Raw genomic sequence first — 22,372 nt, 5'->3', positions numbered from 1 at the left:
TATTATTTAGGCCAACAGTAAGTACTTTATTATTGTCAGATAATAATACAATGTTGTTTATATTTTCCTTTAAGAATAATACTATCATCAATCACACTGCATGCATTTCATCAAACAGTTACAGAAAAAAGTACATATTTCACCGAGATATTCTGTGGGCCACACAGAAAATAACACAAAATTACAATTTGTCATTTATCATTTTCCCTGCACAGGATATTTGTAGGCATTCATTGTACAAGAGTCACTGTTGCTTGCTGTATTTCTATCTGGTTCACAGTTCAAGGAAAGTGCTTATACCTGTTCATATTCTTAGAAGTGTTGAAAAAGCATGAGCCATACGGTATTTATAATTTGAAAGTTGTTTTAAACAAAGTAAAATCCTTCCCTTTTATGCTTGTTTGAAACTTTTAGCACCAAATTTTTAGCAAAGAACTTATAAGTTTGTGAGATGCAGCAAAGTGTTTATATTTACTTATTACTGCAATAGAATGAAAATATTTTGATGCCATGTGTATTTTTTAAATATGTTCTGCTGAAAAAAAAAGTATAAAATAATTTTTTTATTTTAGTTCATAAAATTGTATTATTATAATATATTTAAAATGCACACGAGTACAGAAAGTTCTTCCATCAACATTTCAAACACATTTACTGTTATAGAGGTAAAAAAAAACTATGTATCTATCTAGTGCAAATATTTTCCTAATGTGTAATATCACTTTCTTGGTTTTTCTAGGGTTGAAACAGCGTAACTTGTGTAGGAATGAAACTCTTGATTATGATTTCACTCACTACAGAATAAAAGTTCTGTTTCATTTTATTTGATGAGTAAATCAATACCTCATGTTGTCAGCACTCCTTTGAGAGCTAGGAAATAACTTGCTGAACACTTGGTTTATTTTGTCACCACTGAAAGTTATCCTCTAGAGCGACGTTCCGGCAGTAACACTTTGTTGATGACGTGAATCACTCCATTGGTGTTGAGAAGGTCACATTTTGTCATCATGGCATCGTTCACCTGCAACAAATAGTGACACTTAGTTACAGTAGGTTTGGTAAACACACTAACAATAGGTGACCAGTAGGAATGACTTTTTTTTCCAACTATTGAGTTTGATTATGTGTAAGAAACAGAACACAGTCCTTTTTTTTTTACATGTGAATGGATTAATGGAACCTGAAATTACTACATCCAAAGAGAGAAAATGTGGGAAAAATGGACATGTATGTGATTTGTGGGATTTTTATGTGAAATTTTAATGTTGCCTGTTCACACATGGGTCTGACCGGTGCAGCTGATTATTTTCCCTTTGAATCCATTCAGTCCTTCAAATCTGAAGGCATATTGTTTTAGACATTGTAGATGGATAAAAAGCAAATCGTATCATTGGGTAAAATTGTTAAAACAAACATGCCTTTTTTTAAGCTAGAGGAAGTGAAAACGTGACATTTTGTATGGCTAAATGCTAGAAGATTGACACGAATATAGAACAGAACCAGTTAAAGGAGCTAGTCCGAAAATGAAAAGCCAAATAGTATTACTTGTTAGATCATTAATCTACAACTTACAAAAATTAAATTAAAGAAAAACAGTTCCAGCACAAGTTAAGCAACAAGTGAGCTGTTGTAGTTAGGCGAGGAGGTCGTAGCACTTGAGCCACCATTTTTCATTTTAATATTGATAGCAATGCAAACTTCGCTAGTTTTATTCATTGTTTTTTAATTCAAGCACTGTAGTTAAAAAATATATATGCTCATTTAATTTTTAATACCTGCATCTTTTTTCTGAAATTTTAATAATTTATATACATATATAAAATTGGATGTTGGTATGTGTGTATGACGTCGATAAACTCTTGGACTATTTGACCTATCACAATGAAAATTGTTATACATAAATATTTGAACACTGAGGATATTTTAGCAATATCCATTTTGTTATAACTCTTCACTAGATGGCACCGCAGCATATCAACCTCTAAACCGTTCAACCAATCACCATGGGTAAACAGAAAATCGTAGGTCGTAGACATACAAACAGTAATTGTGTGTCATTTCTCTATGTCCACCACACTGTCATATAGCGCTATCACCATGTGTTCAGCCCGGGCAACGCCATGTACTGCAGCTATGAATAACTATTCTTCTTTTATTTGTAGGTAAGTGACATTTGTATCACGTGCAACTAAACTATCTCATGGACGTCTTATCTGTCAATAGGTAATCATTGAATATTTTTGTATCACACACAATTAAACTATCGTTGGACTTCTTATCTGTCAATAAACATTAAATACTAGCAATTATTTGAAAAAAATATATATATATATATATATATATATATATATACACATACACATACATATATATATACATACACATACATCTATATATACATACATACACATACATCTATATATACATACATACACATACATATATATTCATACATACATACATACACACACACACACACACACACACACACAGAGGCAGGACAACATCTGATGAGTTTTGCTAGTGTTATATAAACCAAATTGACCATAAAAAAATTTTAATTTTTGCAGGCAGAAACCTTCAGTTATCAGAAACCAACTGCCCGAGCAAATGTTTCATGACACACACACAATGCATGTGTTTCTGGTGACTCACTGTCATTACTTGTGATTTAATCAAGCATTAAGTGTAGTAATTTTTTTTGAGTATTTTTTTGAAAATTACAGTATGACAAGAAACAAAAAGTGAGTTTCATAATTGTTACCTCTGCAATAACAGTTCCAAAATGTTCAAGCACCAATGAAATGTGAATGGCAGCAGTTACCAAGAGTAGTGTTGTGACCAGGGCCGCAACTAGGGGGGGACAAGCGGGGCATACGCCCCGGGCGCAAAGCTGTGGGGGCGCCGAAATCGCTTGCATTGTAATTCCTACTACAACTGGTAACTGGTAAAAAGGTTTTTGCATGGAAGTTACAGTAGCACAGAAACTGTTACATGTAGGTATGGAAAATGCTTAAATAGCACCATTTTTCCGTGGGAAAGTCCCCGGACATCCGCTTTATTGGTGTGGTATGTGCAAAAAAAGAGGGGTGGGGGGGGGGGCGGCGCATGAATCCATTCATGCCCCGGTTGCCAGAGACTAGTTGTGGCCCTGGTTGTGACTATCACAAGAACTCAAGCACACGTGTCGTGAGGCACAGGCCATTGACCAGAGACTGCAACATGGAGGTCGTGCCCAGAAACAAGGCCTTCGATTCTGATAGTCTTATCCCTGGTGGAGCTGGAGCTATGCTGTTGTCACATCTAGCCATGACAGACTGCCTTTCACTGAACAATCACGTTGGGTCTGATAGGAGGAGGTAGGTCTTTTAGAAAACTAAATAAGTATGGAAGTAACTTTGTTGGGTTGCAGTTGAAAGATTCGTTTAATATTGCTGAAATACTATTGTTAAAATATGCACAGTTATTGTATAAGTTAAGTCCTGCAAAGTTCTTTCACTAATTAGTGGCTTGCAGATGTTCAAAAGTTAAAATGTGGAAGTCCAATATCATTGAAGGCACCAGTGTGTAGTCTTGGGTGCACCATGTTATATCAAGTGTTCCAAGTGTGTCTCATCCTGCAGATGGACTGCTGGGCTATGAAGCTAGATCATTTTGAACATGGTGCTCACTCTCCCTGAATGTAAATAAGATTTTGCACAATTCCTCTAAAAAATAAAATAATTTAATGTTTAACAAATTAAAAAATGTAAGATGGCTACTATTTATGGCATTTAGTTTTTAGCATGAATTTTGTTAAAGGCAATGAATTATTAACATTTAGTTTGATCATGTTCTTCAGTAGCCAAACTTGCTGAAGCTGCTGCCACATAGTAAGCAAGCTCTTGGCATCCTCCTGTTGTGGGTTGGAGCCTGCCATCTTCGGGAGTGCATCATCGTAAGGTCATAAGTCTGTCCACGTGTTGCGTGCTCATTGTTTATTTGCAGCTAGCACAAACACACACTCTTACTTCTGCCAGCTCTCGCCTGAACAATGGAAGCTATGGAATGGTGCACCACAAGGTCTGGAAACAATGAATCACTTCTCACCTTCAGCTTCCCGTTCTTCTTGAACACGTCCACCATGTTCTGGCGGGTCTGGATGTCGTAGTACAGGTCGGAGCGGAAACCTTCCGAAGCATACATGTTCTCCACCACGTGGTTCTTTATCGTCTGTGGAGGAACACACAGTTGGCATCCATACTGCACATTACAGTTCCACAGTCTAGTAAACACTGAACAATAGGTATAAGTCACAATGGTGAATAACTAGCTCAATAATCTGCACCTTACTGTAGCAAGCAAACTGACTGACATAGTTTGGAACACCAGTATTTGGCTAATCACAGTGGCGTAGCCAGGATTTGTGTATGGGGGGTGTTAAGAAGCATGCAGTCCCCCGTATAAAATTTGGATTTTAATGTGTAAAATAGTGCTATTTTAGCAGTTTTCTGTACTTAAATTTAAATATTGTAATGGTAACAATTTTATTAATTTTAATATGAAATTTGTTTGAGTGATGAATAAGAAATTAATTAAAGATTTGGTGCTAAGACGGAGGGGGGGGGGGGGAGTTGATCCCCTAAAACCCCCCCCTGGCTACGCCACTGGCTAATCATGACCTTAAGAAGTAGTTCTCCAGCAGTTATTGATTCAGCAGTTTTACCATTCACGTTAATTTTTGTCTTAGGGAAAATTCAACTTGATTGACTGACTGAAAATTGTTTATATTTTTTAATATTAACAGTGCTATGGTTAGTCCAAAACTTTAATCTGTTGGGGGTAAAACCTTTCTATTAATTATGGTACCACTGTAAATCATTAACTGTGGTTGAATCGCTGGCGAGAGTTTGTGCAGTGGGGCTAGTGCTGTCTCACTCCCGGCAAACCGGCCAACCACGAGATTTACAGGCAAAAACAGTGTCTTAGCTTGAAAGCAAAAGATAATCTTGGACTTCTTTTTGTATATTGTAGGCTTACTTTAATTAACTTTTTTATACATTCAGTTTTGTGTTTCATATTAGTGTTGTTTTATTTCATACTACCCTTGTGACACTGGTACAAATGTTTTTCGTAAATGATCGGCTATCTGAAAAAAAAAATAATTATGCGAATTCCCCCAGTCCTTTCTGGTTTTAGAGTATATATGTTCTACCCTGCACAAGTTCTTATTTTTCCAGACAGTTTATCAGAGAACCGAGTTGAAACTGATTTTTTGTCTGTCTGGCCCCTGTAATCTGTGTTTCTGGCCCCTGTAATCTGTGTTTCTGGCAAGTAATTTGGTACAGTTTTCATTATGCTTTAATGGTGTCATCGCCTCAACTCCTCTACCAGCTGTAAAGAAGTTGCATTTAAAAACAGTGGAGCAGCAAGTTCGGGGTGCGTAATGGGTGGCGACAGCAACACGTGGCACAAGCCAATGTGAAATGAAGTACACACCACATAATTTAAAGTTGTTAAAATTCTCATCTCTACAGTAACTAATGCAGGTATTATTTCCGTTGTTGCTAAGGTGAACAGTACCAATGGGGTAGGTGCTGTAGAAGCCCGCCTTGCCATCAAATGTCACTACGTACCTCACATTTTCTTCCTGCATCACAGCATACAATCGTCACTTGTACGTTGTTGGTACTTGGTATATAAGGTCAAAGGCAAGTTCATACATTCACTTGTACTTGTAATGGGTACTTGTAAAGGGTATTTTGCCCCCCCCCCCCCCCCCCCCTCTGAAACCTTGAAGTGGGGGCAAACGGGGGCAAAGAAAGTGCTGTGTAATCAATTTTTAGATAATAAAACTGCTTAAATAGCACCATTTTCTACCTTGAAATAGAAATTTATAAAAAGGTATATTGCCCCCCTTTTGGAAATTTAGTTGTTGCACCCCTGGTGGTATATCGGTCCACCATCTTGGAATTATGATCTCACGGCATCCATCTTGGACTAAAAAATTCCTCAAAATTCCTCAAAAATGGCTCAAAATGACTCAAAAATTCCCGTTTTGAGGAAAAATTTCCCGTTTTCGAGGGAAAAATTCCAGTTTTCCCGATTTTAATGAAAGAAATTTAAAATTTATAAAAAATTCAGCCTCTGATAAGCCATTTCTAGGAATAAGGATACCATGATCGCCATCTTGGATTATGATGTCACTGTTGCAATTTCTGTTACTCCCTCCATCTTTAAAATCTGTAATTTTTATGTTAGAAAATCGGGAAAAATTATAATATTCATTAAAAAATTATTAAATCATATTCTTTAATAAAAATTTAATAAAATATTACTTAAAAACCACTGTTGCAATTATTGTTACAAACACCATCTTAGATTATATAAATGTTGCATGTTTCGTTACGCCCGCCATCTTGGTTTAGTAATATGGCATTGTTACACTTTATGTTACGACAGTCATATTGGATCCTATTAATGTTGCATGTTTCGTAACGGCCGCCATCTTGAAAATCTTTATTTATTATCATATTTTAATAAAAAAAAGTTAGAATTCTGATTTATTATATCGATTCCCGTCCTTGGTTCGAAACTGGTGAGGACAAAAAAAAAAAAAAGCAACAGAACCTTCCTCCACAGAAGCCACCTACAGACTGATCCCCGCCACTTGTTTCATAGCAAATATATCATCACCTAGTATGATGTCATGTCCGCCATCTTGAAATTTTGCCGATATGTTAGAAATCTTTATGTATTAACCCATTTTAATGAAATTTGTTTTTAAATTCATCAAAAAATTTACTTATTAGAATACTGAAATTTTTGTTTAAATTCATCAAAAAATTTACTTATTAGAATACTGATTGATTAGATCGATTTGTCTTTGGTTCGAAACCACTAAGAGCAAAAAAAAAAAAACATCAGATCCTTCCACCACAGAAGCCACCTACAGAATGACCTACCACCAATACCAAGGTGTATATATCGTCTGTTGGAATTGGACTTTGTCACTGACCTTGAACGTTGACCTTGACCTTGAACTTTGAACTTGACCTTGAACCTTGACCTTGACCTTGAATGTTGACCTTGACCTTGAAATATGACCTTGGCCTTGACATTTGACTTTGACCTTGACATCTATCATGTATCCGTCATTTTATGTTCAGTACATGCTACCAGGAGCTACCACCTGCTAGTGGTCATTGCAACCATCTTGTTTTCGTCTGCTGGAGGACACCATCTTGTGTGTACTCGTCTTACCATCATGCTAATTTTATTATAACCTGCTACAGTGCAGTAATCATTTACTATTACTGAGGTGCCCGCCATCTTGAAATTTGGGCGCCATCTTGAAATCATGTAATTATTTAGCTAGAAATGCGGGAAAAATTCCAAAAGTCTCCGAAAAAATCAATTATTAATTTACAAATTGATTATATCAATTCCTGTTCTTGGTTCGATTCTTGACCAGTGACAGGTGTAACTAAATAATAAATAAATTTTAGATTCTGTTTTCCATTACCTTTCGCGGAGTTTATTAATCATTCTCTCTACGAAAAACAACTCAAGACAATATACCTGACCAACGAATTAAATACAGTGGTGATTAGCCTAACATGAAAGACGAATTTTTCAATAATCTGAATAACCTATAAGCCGATCATGTATACAAAGCAGCACATACAGTCCAATTGTCTTCAGACCATGAGACCGAGTCATGACAATATCAGACGTATAGGCTAGTCATTTCAAGACCGCATGACCTTCTTCGTCGTTAGCTAATTATATTCAATTAGTCCATCGTGACATTTTTATACATACTAAAGGACCAAGTGACCTTAAAAAATATTTAAGTAACACCAAGAGGTTTTGAACTAGTAAATATTCAGTCACTACATCTTGTACTACGTGCAATCAACAAAAATTAAGCACCGCCAACGAAAAGGCAGCACATTTGGAAGCACCGACAACGAAAAGGCAGCACAATCAACGAAAATGCTGCACATTTGTCATTGGCTCCAATATTGATTGGCTCCAATATTCATTGGCTCCAATATTCATTGGCTCCAATATTCATTGGCTCCAATATTCATTGGCTCCAATATTCATGGGCTCCAATTGCTCCAAATGCTCCAACAGGCTCCAAAAGGCTCCATCAGTCTTTTGGCTCCATCAGTCTTTTGGCTCCAATAGTCATTGGCACCAATAGTCATTGGCTACAAAATGCATTGGCTCCAATATTCATTTGCTCTAATATTCTTTGGCTCCAATATTCATTTGCTCCAATATTCATTGGCTCCATCAGTCTATTGTTTCCATCAGTCTAGTAACTCCATCAGTCATTGGCTCCTACAGTCATTGGCTCCAACTGTCCTTTGTCTCATCAGCTCCAAATATATTTGCCTAGAATTCTACGAGTCTAAGAGACTATGAGGCCACAAGGCTACGAGTCTAAAAGGATCTAGCTGGTTACGAGTTATACATGGCAACGAGACAGCATGGCTAAAAGACCGTGTGGCTACGAAACTACATGTCTTTAAAGCTACAATAATACAAAGCTGCTCGGCTCCAACTACTCCAGCATTATATTATTAGATTACATGACTACTTGTTTACGTATCTACAAGTCTACGAGGCTACTTGGCTACATAGCTGCAATTCTACGAGGTCCCAAGAAATCATGACTACGCGACTACGAGCCTTGGGGTTACGAGAATATGTAACTACGAATCTTCAAGTTTACGAGACTGCGAGGCTACAGAGCTACGAAGTTTCTAGAACACGAGTTTACGTGACTGCGAGGATAGAGGACTACAAGTCTCCATGAGTACTTGACTACGAAGCTACTCGACTACAAGGCTCCAATTGCCGCATCTGTCTTCGTCGGAATTTTCTCTTTTGCTCCAACTGCACCATCAGCATTACGTATGTTATAAGATTACAAGGCTACTTGCTTACGTAGCTTCAAGTCTATGAGGCTCCAATGCATCATGACTAGGTGACTACGAGCCATGAGGTTACGAGACTATGCGATTGCGAGTCTTCAATGTTACGTGATTGCGAGGCTATAGGACTATGTATTTTCCAGAACGCATTGTTACGAGACTGCATGACTAATTGACCGCGTGGCTACGAAACTTCATGACTCTAACTGACAGCAATAGCACCATTTAGTGGTGAGAGTTAATTTATCTCATGCAAAGTTACTTGTTGCAAGTAGTTCCGCTTTTCATCAACAGACGACGCCACGTGTTTTTGCAGGTAAATAATATTTATTTCTTTGCTGCATGACTAATTGGCCGCGTGGCTACGAAACTTCATGTCTCTAACTGACTACAATAGCACCATTCAGTGGACTCCGTGACTATGAATCTTCAAGTTTACGAGACTGCGAGGCTACAGAGCTACGAAGCCTCTAGAACACGAGTTTATGTGACTGCGAGGATACAGGACTACAATAGTCCAGTCAATGAATGTTCAAAAGGGGTGTGTAGAGGGAAATGGAAGGAACACAATTTTTGACTTTGGGACTTTTTTTGGACTAGTAAGGAGGTAAACATACTAAAAGTCCCCACTTCTAGGTGGAGAGCGGGAGGGAGGGGATCATGTAGAAGGTTCTTTTTTCGGTTTTTCTCTTATATCTCGGAAACTATACGCTCTAGTGAAAAGACCAATCTATACTAAAAAAAGCTGAGAAAATTTTCCACAAAATTTATTCGGTTCAAGTTTTCTCTATCTCGCATAGTTTATGAGATATTTGCGTTCAAATTCGCTAATTTTTAGGAGGGAAATGTTTTTTCTTACGTTTTTTGCCCTATTTGATTAGATAACCTTTTATCCGTTCGTCGTACGTAAAGGTAATTCTGAAAGAAAGTTGTATATAATTAAATTTTCTTTAAGAAAATCTAAACATTTTTATTTTATTATTATTTATTATATTGTAAAGTTAGAGCAATGTTACCTTTTTGTGTAAATCACAAGATTTTTCAGAATAGTTTAACTTCCGTATTTTTCGCTATTCCACTGCTCTAGCTATATATAAGTTAATATATATATATGCGTATTAATAGTATGTTATATATATAGTATATATAAGTGGCACATAAATAACTTATTTGTGTACATGTATATATAATGTTTTTCCTGGTAGGTACATATATAGTTCTGCAAAAGTAATATTGTTTGGTATCGTTTCATACTATTTTTGGCACCGGGAATCGAATGGGAGAACTTTCAGGGCTCCTTTGTAGAGATACAGTACAGTAGAGATGCACCTCCATAGAAGAGTTTTGTGGGGTTCTATTCACGTCAAGTGAGCAGCACAAAGATTTTGGACAAGCCCGCCAAATTAAGGATGCAGCTGATGTTACCAAACTAATTCAGTGGTCTGGGAAATATTTTCCCTTTCCGGCTACCAGCGACTTCATATCTATTGCTACGGGGGTGGTTGGTGACAAAACAATCACATGCTACAATGCTGTTACAGTTGGCAAATAAGCAATAGCTTTAATGGTGAGTTGCCCATTTTCTGATATTGAACTGTCTCGAAAAAATCTAGCACTCCCCCTTTCGACTGTAAGCTCGTCAATCAAGATCAATGACGAAAAAGTGTCGGTGGATTCTTTTTTGCTATTCCAACGCATAGCCATAAGCAAGAAAACTGACCAAGATTTAAAAACTTATTTGCTATATGAATTAGCTCCTTTCCCTTTGGTTTCTTCAATGAGGGTGGGATGAGGAAATCGAGGAAGTCGGTTCTCTACAAAGAGCTCAAAGCAACAACCGAAGAAGTACATGTGACACACTTTGACATTGTTATGGACGGAGGACTTCTCCACAAAGTTATATGGTAAAGAGGTTCCACGATATCTGTAATTTGTGATGGGTATGCCAATTTCGTGAACAGCCACTATCGTGGAAGGAGTTGTACTGTAGTGTTTGATGGGTACACGAGATCATCTTCAAGTACCAAGGTCGCTGAGCAGCAAAGGCGGTACCATCTCAGAAAGTCAGCCGACATACATTTCAATCAGGAGACAATCATAACTGTGAAGCAGGAAGACTTCCTTTCAAATGTCTACAACAAAAGTCGATTGATTAACATGCTAAAGGTCACACTACAGGCACATGGGATCAGTACCCTTCAAGCACAGAACGAAGCCGATGTCCTCATTGTAGACACAGCTGTAGAGTTATCACATACCACTACTGTTGCTGTTATAGGTGAGGATGTCGACCTAATAGTCCTGTTGATGGCCAAAACACCTGGTGACCAGGATATAATTTTCGTAAAGCCTGGACGTGGAAACATAAATCCTTCATTGTTTTCTACCCAGGAGCTTCAGACCCAGGGGCTGCGAGATATACTTTTTCTACATGCCTTCACTGGGTGCGATGCCACCTCAGCAGCCTTCCGAAAGTGTAAGCTTGGATTTATCAAAATGTATTTGAAGTCTCCAGATGTCCAGAGAGCTGCTGCAGTTTTCTCAGACATTTCCTCAACAAAGGATGATATAGAGGAAGCTGGAAAAAAGTATATTTTGAGGTGGTATGGGGCCCAACCTAAAGAGAGGTCTTTAAACGCTTACCGTTACCAATCTTATGTTAAATCGGTAGCCAATATCAAACCGGACATCTCATGCCTCCCACCAACTGAGGGGGCAGCGAAACAACATTCACTGAGGACATATCACCAAGTCCAGAACATGGTTGGGACATGAGCTGCCTCCTCAGATGTATGGGTGGGAGCTAACCGACAATATATTTCTAATACCGGTACACAGTGAGCAACAGGTTGCACCAGATGAAATATTAAAAATGATATTTTTCGGTGCACGAAGGATTGTGCCACCACCAAATGTGGATGCAGAAAGGCATCTCTCAAGTGTTCCCCTGCCTGCCAAAGTTCCAGGGTAACTGCCTCTTGGACAATGAGGATGAAGAACTCGACATCGATACTCTGCCAGTCATCCTCCAAGATCTATCTCCTTCCTCAATGGATGAAGAGGAAAACGAAGCAGAACTCACCCCAGGGCTAAGTTCCCATGACGAGCCCGGACCATCCCACCCCCAAAAAAGCCAGGAATTGATAACAACTATTACTGCACAATTGTACTATAAGGTAATAATATATTATTAACTGAAAAGTATCATAGTTCTTCATTTACAAGTTCATGTGTCAGTAAAATAGTTAAGTACAAATGTTGTTGCCTCTATACTCACCCTAACACAATTCCTTTGCGGAATGAATGTACAGTTAATAGATACATATATTATACATTATTAATTGTACATTATATATTTTATAAATTTAATTGTATACAAGTGTTATTTCTTTTGTAGAGGGTTATTATTGCTCCTAATTAACAACAATTCAGTGATCCTTGATAAAGTGCCAATTATGAGTATTATTAGGAAGTTTTCATCATATATAGTAACTGCATTTCTTAAGGGGAAAGAGGTGGAGCTGTCAAAATTGTTCCATTACATTCAGGGTGTCGAAAATAGTTTTATACGACACCAAATTAATTATGCTGTTAAAGAACTAGTTAGGTACATAAGATAAGGCAAATATATATGTTCATATTATTTCTTTATATGCCACTTAGCCTATATTTTGACGCCAACCATTAGTGCTCCTCGAGTCCGCACAGACCGCTATGGCGCATCGCCGCCTCGCCCCGAGCGTGTGCGACGTGAACGCACCTGGGTGCAGGGTGGTGCAACGCCTCGAACGTAAGCTGCCCTGCCTAATCAACTGTCGCCCGCGCGAAAGTCGACCACAGGGGTACTGTTAGATGACCTGATTACCTAATATGAAATTAACATTCAGCACTCTAATAAACAATATTAATTAAGTAATGACTATGTTTAAATATTAATTGTAATTCTAGACTTTAGCGCGATCAGGTGGCGTGCATGGACCGGGATTACTTTTGCACACAACATGTTTTCGCGGGAGCGAGGCTGGGGAGTCGTGCGGACGTCACAGCCATCGGCAGTTAATCACCGCCCTCCAAGGAGACGAGACGCGAGTCGCCCGCGGAGCCTCTCGACCTCCGCCCTTGCTGTTTCTACCGGAATTGCGTGAGTTTTCAGCCCATCAGAAACGTGTCCTGTAGAGCGCGGCTCCCAGTAAGCGGATCATGCACGACGCAGCGCATGTATAGCGTGCCTGACAATAAATCACTTTGAATTGAGCCCCCGCGTATTTGTTACAACGCCCGTAGTATAGCGTCCCTGGTGGCTAAAACAGCCAGGGGTAACTCTGACGGAACGACCCTTACTGCCTGCCGGCCACGTGGCGACGTCACGCCCTGAGTCAAGAGTCTCGGCTACGTACTAGCACGTAGCTATTATTGCTAGTTGGCACCCAGAAGCAACTCCACACCCTCAACATCACCTTGGCAGAAGGCAGAAGGCGTCAAATGGCGCCTACCGAGTGTGGCAACATAACAACGCCGCAAACTCCATCCGAATCGCAGAAAATCCGGCAGAGTTACGCGTAGGGACAGCACAAAGGGGAGAGAAAGCGCGCGCAGACGTGCAGGCGCCGCGGAACGGGACGCGCCGGGGTAATTAGGCCACACCCCCCCTCCCGCCCTATGATCGTTCGCTCACTCCCTCCCGCATTCCACGGTTCCACACCAACCCCCCCCCCCCCCGTGTTCAGATCGTTCGCTCACCCCCTCGCCAAACCCCTCGCGGGAGAGTGGACTGGCCCGTACGATCGCGCGCCGAGGACAAACGAGCGCACCCGAAGATCACCGAGATGCCAGAGTACGTCACCAGCCGCGACCGCGTAAACAACCGCGAGGCGTGTGCGTGCGGGCAAGACCGCTCGGTCGAAAGCGCAAGGGGGCGCAAGGGAGCGGGCGGAACGCGTGAGTGCGCAGCTGCGCGGGGAGGCACGCGAGTGGTGGGCCCAGGCGGGCAGCTACGACGCAGACTGGGAGGACTTCGCCCGCCAACTGGAGGCGCTCTTCAATGACACCCGAGCCCTGAACACATGTCGGAGTGAGATGTTCAGCCGTTGTCAAGGGGACGGGGAGGCGGTGGAGATGTTTGTTTATAACAAGCTCAGACTATACCGCCGCCTAACACCGGGGGGTCAAACTAGCGACATACTGCCCTTCATAGTGGAGCTCGTGTCCCCCGAACTTCGCCCATTCTTGCGCGAAGCAGTGTCTCGCGGGCTGGATGTTTTTCTCGCACGAGCACGAGCCGTAGAGCATGACCTCCAATCAGCTCGCAGCGCCAAGGGCGTCGCGACGCCCCGGTCAGCCCCGTCCACCAAGGGGGCGGCGCGCGCAGAGGACGAACGGGTCCGTAGTGTCGTACACGGGCCAGTTGCAACCGAGGGGCAACTACTGGCCCACCGACCCGTCCCCGATGGGGGAGGGGATGCCCCTACCGGGCCCTTCTCACCGTGGCGCGGTACAGACGAGTCGCGACGACCACCGCGGGGGAACACAGGGCGCCCAGGACAGCCGGCCACCCCGCTGCAGCTACTGCGCGACAGAGCAGTACCACTGGCACACGGTGTGCCCGACCCGCGAGGCAGTCTGGCGAATGCGAGGGGGCGAGGTGAAGCTCCTGGGAAACTCCGTCTAGGGGGCGGTGACGCAGCTGGCCACCACCCCCCAATTAACAGCCCAGCTCCGCCGAGAGACGCACCCCGGCGCCGCGGAACCACCCAGCCGCCACCCCGCCCACCTATCACAGCTGGAGCGGGCCCGCCTCACCTGTTCGCGATGTTCGCGGCCCGCCCCAAGTCGTCGGCGAGCGACGCCGTCCATCTGGCAATGGCGCCGCCCCCACACGCTGCTGCGGGGGCCACTCAGCTGCCATCTCACGCACCTGGCGCGGAAGGGGGAGGCCCGCCTCACATGTTCGCGGCCTGCCCCACGTCGCCGGCATGCGACGCCGTCCACCTGGCGTCGGCGTTGCACCCGCACGCTGCTGCGGGGGCCACCCAGCTCCCGTCTCATCCACCTGGCGCGGATGGGGGCGACCCGCCTCACCTAGTCGCGATGTTCGCGGCCTGCCCCAAGTCGCCGGCAAGCTATGCTGTCCACCTGGTGACGGCGCCACCCACGCACGCTGCTGTGGGGGCCACTCAGCTGCCATCTCACGCACCTGGCACGGGTGGGGGCGGCCCGCCTCACCTGTTAGCGATGTTCGCGGCCCGCCCCAGGTCGCCAGCGAACGACGCCATCCACCTGGCGATGGCGCCGCACCCGCATGCTGCTACGGGGGCCACCCAGCTGCCGTCTCACCCACCTGGCGCGGGTGGGGGCGGCCCGCCTCACATGTTCGCGGCCTGCCCCAGGTCGCCGGCGAGCGATGCCGTCCACCTGGCGTCGGCGCCGCCCACACACGCTGCTGCGGGGGCCACTCAGCTGCCGTTCCACCCACCTGGCGCGGTGGGGGCGGCTCGCCTCACATGTTCGCGGCCTGCCCCAGGTCACCGGCGAGTGACGACGTCCACCTGACGTCGGCGCCGTCCCCGCATACTGCTACGGGGGCCACTCAGCTGCCGTCTCACCCACCTGACGCAGGTGGGGGCGGCTCGCCTCACATGTTCGCGGCCTGCCCCAGGTCACCGGCGAGCGACGCCGTCCACCTGGCGTCGGCGCCGCCCACACACGCTGCTACGGGGGCCACTCAGCTGCCGTCTCACCCGCCTGACGCGGGTGGGGGCGGCCCGCCTCACCCGTTCGCGGCCTGCCCCACGTCGCCGGTGAGCGACACCGTCCACCTGGCGTCGGCGCCGCCCCCGCACGCTGCTACGGGGGCCACTCAGCTGCCGCCTCACCCACCTGGCGCGGGTGGGGGCGGCCCCCCTCACATGTTCGCGGCCTGCCCCAGGTCGCCGGCGAGCGACGCCGTCCACCTGGCGTCGGCGCCGCCCCCGCACGCTGCTGCGGGGGCCACTCAGCTGCCATCTCACCCACCTGGCGATGGCGCCGCCCCCGCATGCTGCTGCAGGGGCCACCCAGGGGTGTCGGCCCAGGCTGGGCCGAGTGGGGCCCGAGGCTGTTGCGCTGATCCGCATCCCGGTGGAGCTGAATGGCCAGCCTATCACCGTGCTGGTGGACACCGCGGGCACGCATACCTATGTCGCTGTCCACCTCATCCCTGAGGCGGACCTGGTGCGGGAGGTCAACATCGTCCAGCTGGCCACCACTGAGGCCAGCACGTTCACGATGGGGCATGCCCAGGTAAGGGTCGGCATAATGGATTTTGTGAGTAGCACCAGTGCCCTAGTGGTGCACGACCTCCGCGACGACCTGATCCTGGGGCTGCCCTGGTTGGAGCAGGAGGACGCCACAGTCGAGGTCCGGGGGAAGCGGGTCCATGTGGGGACCAGGGGCCGACGGATGGTATATGGACTCAACTACAGGACCCCGCCACCGCGGTGCGAGCCTCTCCACCTGGTGGACCTCCGCAATGGTGTACGCCCCGTACATGTACCCATGTTTGATGCGGTCTTGGGGCAGCAGCCCCAGGTGTTTGCCGCCGCGGACCTACTGCGCTGCACCACTATCACAGAACATTGCATACCAACCATACCACACCGACCCCCTTTCGAGAAGCCCTTTGGGTTTGGACCTAGCGAGCGGCTCGCTAGCAGGGATCAAATCACAGAGATGTTAGAGGATGGCATCATCGAGCCAACAGAATCCCCATACAACTGCCGGATCGTTATGGCTAGCAAAAAGGACGGATTTCTCCGTTTTTGCATTAACTTCAAGCCCGTCAACGACATCACCATCCCAGCACCACCACCCCTCATTAACATCACTGAGGCACTCACCGGGCTGGGGGATGCTCGCATATTTTCGTCTGTCGACCTCAAGTCGGGGTACTGGCAAGTCCCAGTACGTCCCGAGGACCGCCCCAAGACAGCGTTCACGGCCCCTGATGGGCGGCGCTTCCAGTTCTGTGCGATGCCGTTCGGGCTGATGGATGCCCCCGCGATGTTCCAGACCATGATGGTCCGCGTCCTGGATGGGTACATCGGCGAGTTTGCCACCGCGTACCTGGACGACGTGATCATCTGGTCACGGACGTGGGAGGACCATACCCACCATCTCGCGCTGGTCCTCGAACGGCTCGCCACACACGGACTCACGTGCTCGCCGCCCAAGTGTCACATCGGTGCCGCTGAGCTGGAATTCTTGGGGCATATTGTCAGCGCCGAGGGATGCCGGCCCATTCCCGCCCAGCTCGACCTCATCGACAGCAAACAGGCACCCCGCACCAGGAAGCAGCTCCAGAAACTGATGGGGCTGCTCAACTGGTTGCGGTCGTTCATACCCCATTTCGCCACTATCACCGCACCCATGACTGACCTCCTATCACCCAAGTCAAAGTTCCGGTGGACGACCGCCGCCGAGCGGGCCCTGACCACGGTCAAGCAGCGATTCAGAGAGTGCCACACCCTATCGCGCCTGGACCCAGACGAACCCATCTTCGTCCAGACGGACGCCAGCCAAGAGGCATGGGGGCGGTGCTCTACCAGGAAGGGGGAGACGGGGAGCGGCGAGTGGCCGAGTATGCCAGTGCCAAGTTCGGCCCCGCAGAATGCCGCTATCATGCAAACGAGCAGGAGTGCCTTGCGGTGGTGTGGGCCCTAGGGCGCTATCGGCACCACCTAGAGGGGAGGCCGTTCACCCTGCGCACTGATAGCCAGTGTCTGCGGTGGCTGGACTCCGCCCAGGGGCGGAAGTCCAAATTTACCCGCTGGGCGCTCATGCTCCAGGGCTTCGCATTCCGCATAGAACACGTCCCTGGGCGGGAGAACCAGCTAGCAGACGAGCTGTCCCGTCACCCTGACCCCACTACTGTCTTCCAGGACCCCCAGGGCTGGGAGGAACTCCTGCCACCACCTCACCCTCCAGCCAGCGGCACCACGGCACCCGCACCAGCGGCCCTCTACGCCATCCAGCGGGCGAACCCTACCACCCAGGCAGACACACCAGCCACCCTACTCGCCTTAATGGAGCATGTGAGGCAGGCCCAGGTCGACGACCCCGACACGCAGCGCGATCTGGCCGCATGTGGGGAAGGGGTTCAGCCCCATCAGCGTAGTCTGGACGGGGTTTCGCAGAATCGGGCCCCAGGTGATATGGACAGCTGGCAGATCCACGTGCCCCCTGCGGCGAGGCAAGGGGTCCTTCAATTTTTTCACGACCATGATCTGGCCGGCCACCCAGGGGCTGAACAGACCCAACATGCACTCCGAAAGCTGTTCCACTGGTCAGGGGTAGCGCGGGATGTCAGCGTGCATGTGCGCAGCTGCCAACACTGTCAGCAACGCAAGGCACGCTGTGCGGACGGGGTAGAACAGCAGCGCCCCTGTCGACCGGAGGAGCCCTTCCATACTGTGGCCCTCGACGTCATGGGGCCATACCCCCGCACGACCCGGGGAAAGTGCTTCCTCGTTGTGACCACCGACGTGTTCACGCGATGGTCAGAGGCGTTCGCTGTGTCCAACGCACGCGCAGGGACGATAGTGGCCCTCCTGGACAGCGATGTGTTCCCTCGCTACGGGTACCCAAAGACGCTACTAACAGACAACGGTACCCAGTTCACAGGGAGACGTTGGGCGGCAGACTGCCGACGCTGGGGAGTTTAGCACCACACTACCCCGACGTATCACCCGAGGGCGAACCCGACAGAGCGACACAACCAGGACATCAAAGTTCAGTTGCGCCTCCGCCTGGGGGATGATCACTCGAAATGGGATTTACACCTGCCCAAGTTGCTCTACTGCCTGCGCCGGCGAGTCAATGCTGTTACCGGCCATTCCCCTGCGGAACTGCTCCACGGTCAGAACCTCGCCCTACCGGGCGAGCTGCGGGTCGCCGAGGCAGCTGGGGCAGTCACCCGCCCACCAGCCATTGACCTAAGGGAAGAGGCACGACGGCACCAAGCCCAGTTCCTGGCCACCCGAACCCTGCAGTCAGCCACTCTCCCAACACCATTGGAGCCAGGGCAGATGGTCTATGCCCGGTGTCACCACCTGTCGTCCGGCAGGAAGAACTACTGCGCGGGGCTGAGCCCCAAGTGGGCAGCCCCCGGGAGGTCTTGCGACGCCTAGGCCCCACCACATACCTCATCAGACTCCCAAATGGTAGGGCCACAAAAATCCACAGGGACGAACTGCGCCTCGTTTCCACTGCCGAGGATCCCTCTGAGGGTAGGGAGTGCCCAAGGGCCCCCACCCTATGCGCACCAGCCTCACGTGCCACGTCACCAGTCGGCCAATCACCCTACCACTAACCCACCACCATGGACACCACATCACCGACATCACCACCCCCATCACCAGCTCCCCATCCTACGCCACCAGCCATGCCACCAGCCACACCACCACCCACCACCTCACCCGCCGACACGCAGGACGTGTGCCGACCCACCATCATAGCTGACACACCATCACCGATGTCACCGTTCGCATCACCAGTCACACGCCCCACGTCACCGACCATGTCACCTGTCACGACTTCCCGCCATCTTAGCCGAAGTTCGAGGAGCGAGCTAAGGAGACTTGGGCGTCTAATTGACCGGTTGGACCCAGGGGGCGAATGCCCCAGCGGGCCAACTACCATGACTGCTCAGCCATGCCCCGAGGTATTTTAACCCCCCGACCAGCCTGAGGTCAGGCAGTCCCACCGAGCGTGCAGAGCGCTGACGATAGGATGCTGCGAGGGCAGCAGCCAAGAGGTACCGATTGCTCCTCCCGGCAAGGGGGAGGGTGGTGACCAGACAGCACCCGGAGTGGGAGGGGGGAACATTAGTGCCAAGGGACCACAACAGTCCACCCGAGTCCGCCAAAATCCGGGGCACCTCAGGGAGTTCATGTGGCACCCACTACGACCACCAGTAGACCGGAAACCACACCCCGACGTACCCCGTCTCAGTGTCATGTCTCTACTTCTCCCGTTCGCCCAAAACCCAGCAGCCCCGGGACCAATCCCCCAAGGCAGTGTTGGCCTCAGTGCAACGAGGCAATGCGTATGATCGGGGCGTCGATGACCATAGAGGCCTCAAGAAAAGGGGGGTATTTGACGCCAACCATTAGTGCTCCTCGAATACACACAGACCGCTATGGCGCATCGCCGCCTCGCCCCGAGCATGTGCGACGTGAACGCACCTGGGTGCAGGGTGGTGCAACGCCTCGAACGTAAGCTGCCCTGCCTAATCGACTGTCGCCCGCGCGAAAGTCGACCACGGGGGTACTGTTAGGTGACCTGATTACCTACTTTGAAATTAACATTCAGCACTCTAATAAACAATATTAATTAATTAATGACTATGTTTAAATATTAATTGTAATTCTGGACTTTAGCGCGATCAGGCGGCGTGCATGGCCCGGGATTACTTTTGCACTTGACACGTTTTCGCGGGAGCGAGGCTGGGGAGTCGTGCGGACGTCACAGCCATCGGCAGTTAATCACCGCCCTCCAAGGAGACGAGACGCGAGTCGCCCGCGGAGCCTCTCGACCTCCGCCCTTGCCGTTTATACCGGAATTGCGGGAGTTTTCAGCCCATCAGAAACGTGTCCTGTAGAGCGCGGCTCCCAGTAAGCGGGTCATGCACGACGCAGAGCATGTATAGCGTGCCTGACAATAAATCAATTTGAATTGAGCCCCCGCGTATTTGTTACAACGCCCGTAGTATAGCGTCCCTGGTGGCTAGAACAGCCGGGGGTAACTCTGACGGAACGACCCTTACTGCCTGCCGGCCACGTGGCGACGTCACACCCTGAGTCAAGAGTCTCGGCTACGTACTAGCACGTTGCTGTTATTGCTAGTTGGCGCCCAGAAGCAACTCCGCACCCTCAACATCACCATGGCAGAAGGCAGAAGGCGTCAATGTAGTTGATACTTGATACTGTTTATACATATTAATACTGACGTCGACCCAAGTGTCTCCTCGGCTCCTTCAGGCCATTATGCCTCGTCAACGTCCTCCCTTGCGATACGAGTGCACCATCTGTGTAGTGCGACGGTCAGGGATGCACCCGCGTGCGCCCTAGCCTGCCAGTGGGCTTCTTTGTGTGTGTAAATAATTCTGTGTTTTATATATTTTCCAAATGGTCACAAGCCTCGATAACTGTGGATATTTTGTAATCATAACTAATTAACTGATGTGTAAATTCGCTGTTTGATTAATGTCTCGCTAAGTTGTGTAAATAATTTTGTAACTTTTCTCAAATGTTTCGCAGTGCTAGTAATGTATTCGCAGCCTGGCACATCGCGGGGTGGGGCCTCTCCCACGCCGGCCGATTTCTCCTCCCCTCCTCCGCGGCCCGCGGGCCTCGGCCCGCTGGCGGGCGGGGAAGGGCAGTGGTGTTCAGGGCGCGATCAGAGACAGACGTGCACGCCGCTCCGCGCTGCTCGCGAGGCGCGTCTGCTGAGCTCGTGGTCCGACGATTGGGTCACTTCACGGGTTGTCGCGGCAGCTGTGCTGCATCTGTCGAGTCGCTCGCCCTGTCGAGTTTTACGAGTTTTACGAGTTACGTCACTAGTCGAACGTCCTAGAACGCGTAAGCGCAGTTACGAACCGCCGAACCATCGCCGTCAGTGCGAGAATTTTACATAACGGACCGCGCACGTGTTGCGCATCTTTGCAGAGCAACCTTAATCGGGGACATTGTTACGTGGGAAAATTTCCAGTTTGTGTAGGGACGTGTTAACGGACGGGACGGTCTTCCGGGAGTCCAGGTCGTCGTGGGAAGGGCGCTCGTTTCGCGACGGGTTAGCCAGGCTGCGGCAGGTTCTCAAAACGATAATAAAAGGGGCTCGTGGAACTGTTAACACCGAGTTATCCTTGGAACTGCCCACCATTCTTCCTTCTCACCTCACTCTTCCTCCAGGTCCCGTATTTCCCGGTCCCGGCCACGTTGGCCTGGACCCACACCTCACCGGCGAGAGCAGTACGGGCACAACAGGACAATTATGTAAACGGGGAATCAGGGACATAAAGCCGAAGGACGTCAATACGTATGTATTGGCTTACATTTAGAGTTAGATCAGTGGAATAACAAAAATGATGGAATTTAAACTATGCTGAAAAATATCGCGATTTACACAAAAAGGTAAAATTGCTCTAACTTTACTATGATTGAAGATAAAATAAAAATGTTTGGTTTTTCTTAAAGAAAATTTAATTCTCTACAACTTTCTTTCAGTATAACCTTTACGTACGACAAACGGATAAAATGTTATCTAGTCAAATAGGGCAAAAAACGTAAGGAAAAACATTTCCCCCCTAAAAATTAGCGAATTTGAACGCAAATATCTCATAAACTATGTGAGATAGAGAAAAATTGAAACGAATAAATTTGCGGAAAATTTTCTCAGCCTTTTTTTTAGTA

General features: G+C 47.7%; 1 protein-coding gene across 2 annotated transcripts in view; it reads right to left on the bottom strand.

Moving 5' to 3' along the window:
* Positions 1 to 2: 2 nt before the first annotated feature.
* Positions 3 to 22,372, bottom strand: part of LOC134541496 (periostin-like) — a 378,277-nt gene continuing 355,907 nt past the window's right edge. For both annotated transcript variants that reach the window (XM_063384985.1, XM_063384986.1), the window contains exons 13-14: positions 4,090 to 4,212; positions 3 to 1,021 (exon numbers count right to left, since the gene is read on the bottom strand). In XM_063384985.1, the coding sequence (XP_063241055.1) occupies positions 920 to 1,021; positions 4,090 to 4,212 (225 nt within the window). In that variant the 3' untranslated portion in view covers positions 3 to 919. The remainder of the gene's footprint in view (positions 1,022 to 4,089; positions 4,213 to 22,372) is intronic.

Source organism: Bacillus rossius (assembly GCF_032445375.1).
Source record: "Bacillus rossius redtenbacheri isolate Brsri chromosome 4 unlocalized genomic scaffold, Brsri_v3 Brsri_v3_scf4_1, whole genome shotgun sequence".
Lineage (NCBI taxonomy): Eukaryota > Metazoa > Arthropoda > Insecta > Phasmatodea > Bacillidae > Bacillus > Bacillus rossius.
This window is presented reverse-complemented; position numbering and strand designations above follow the sequence as displayed.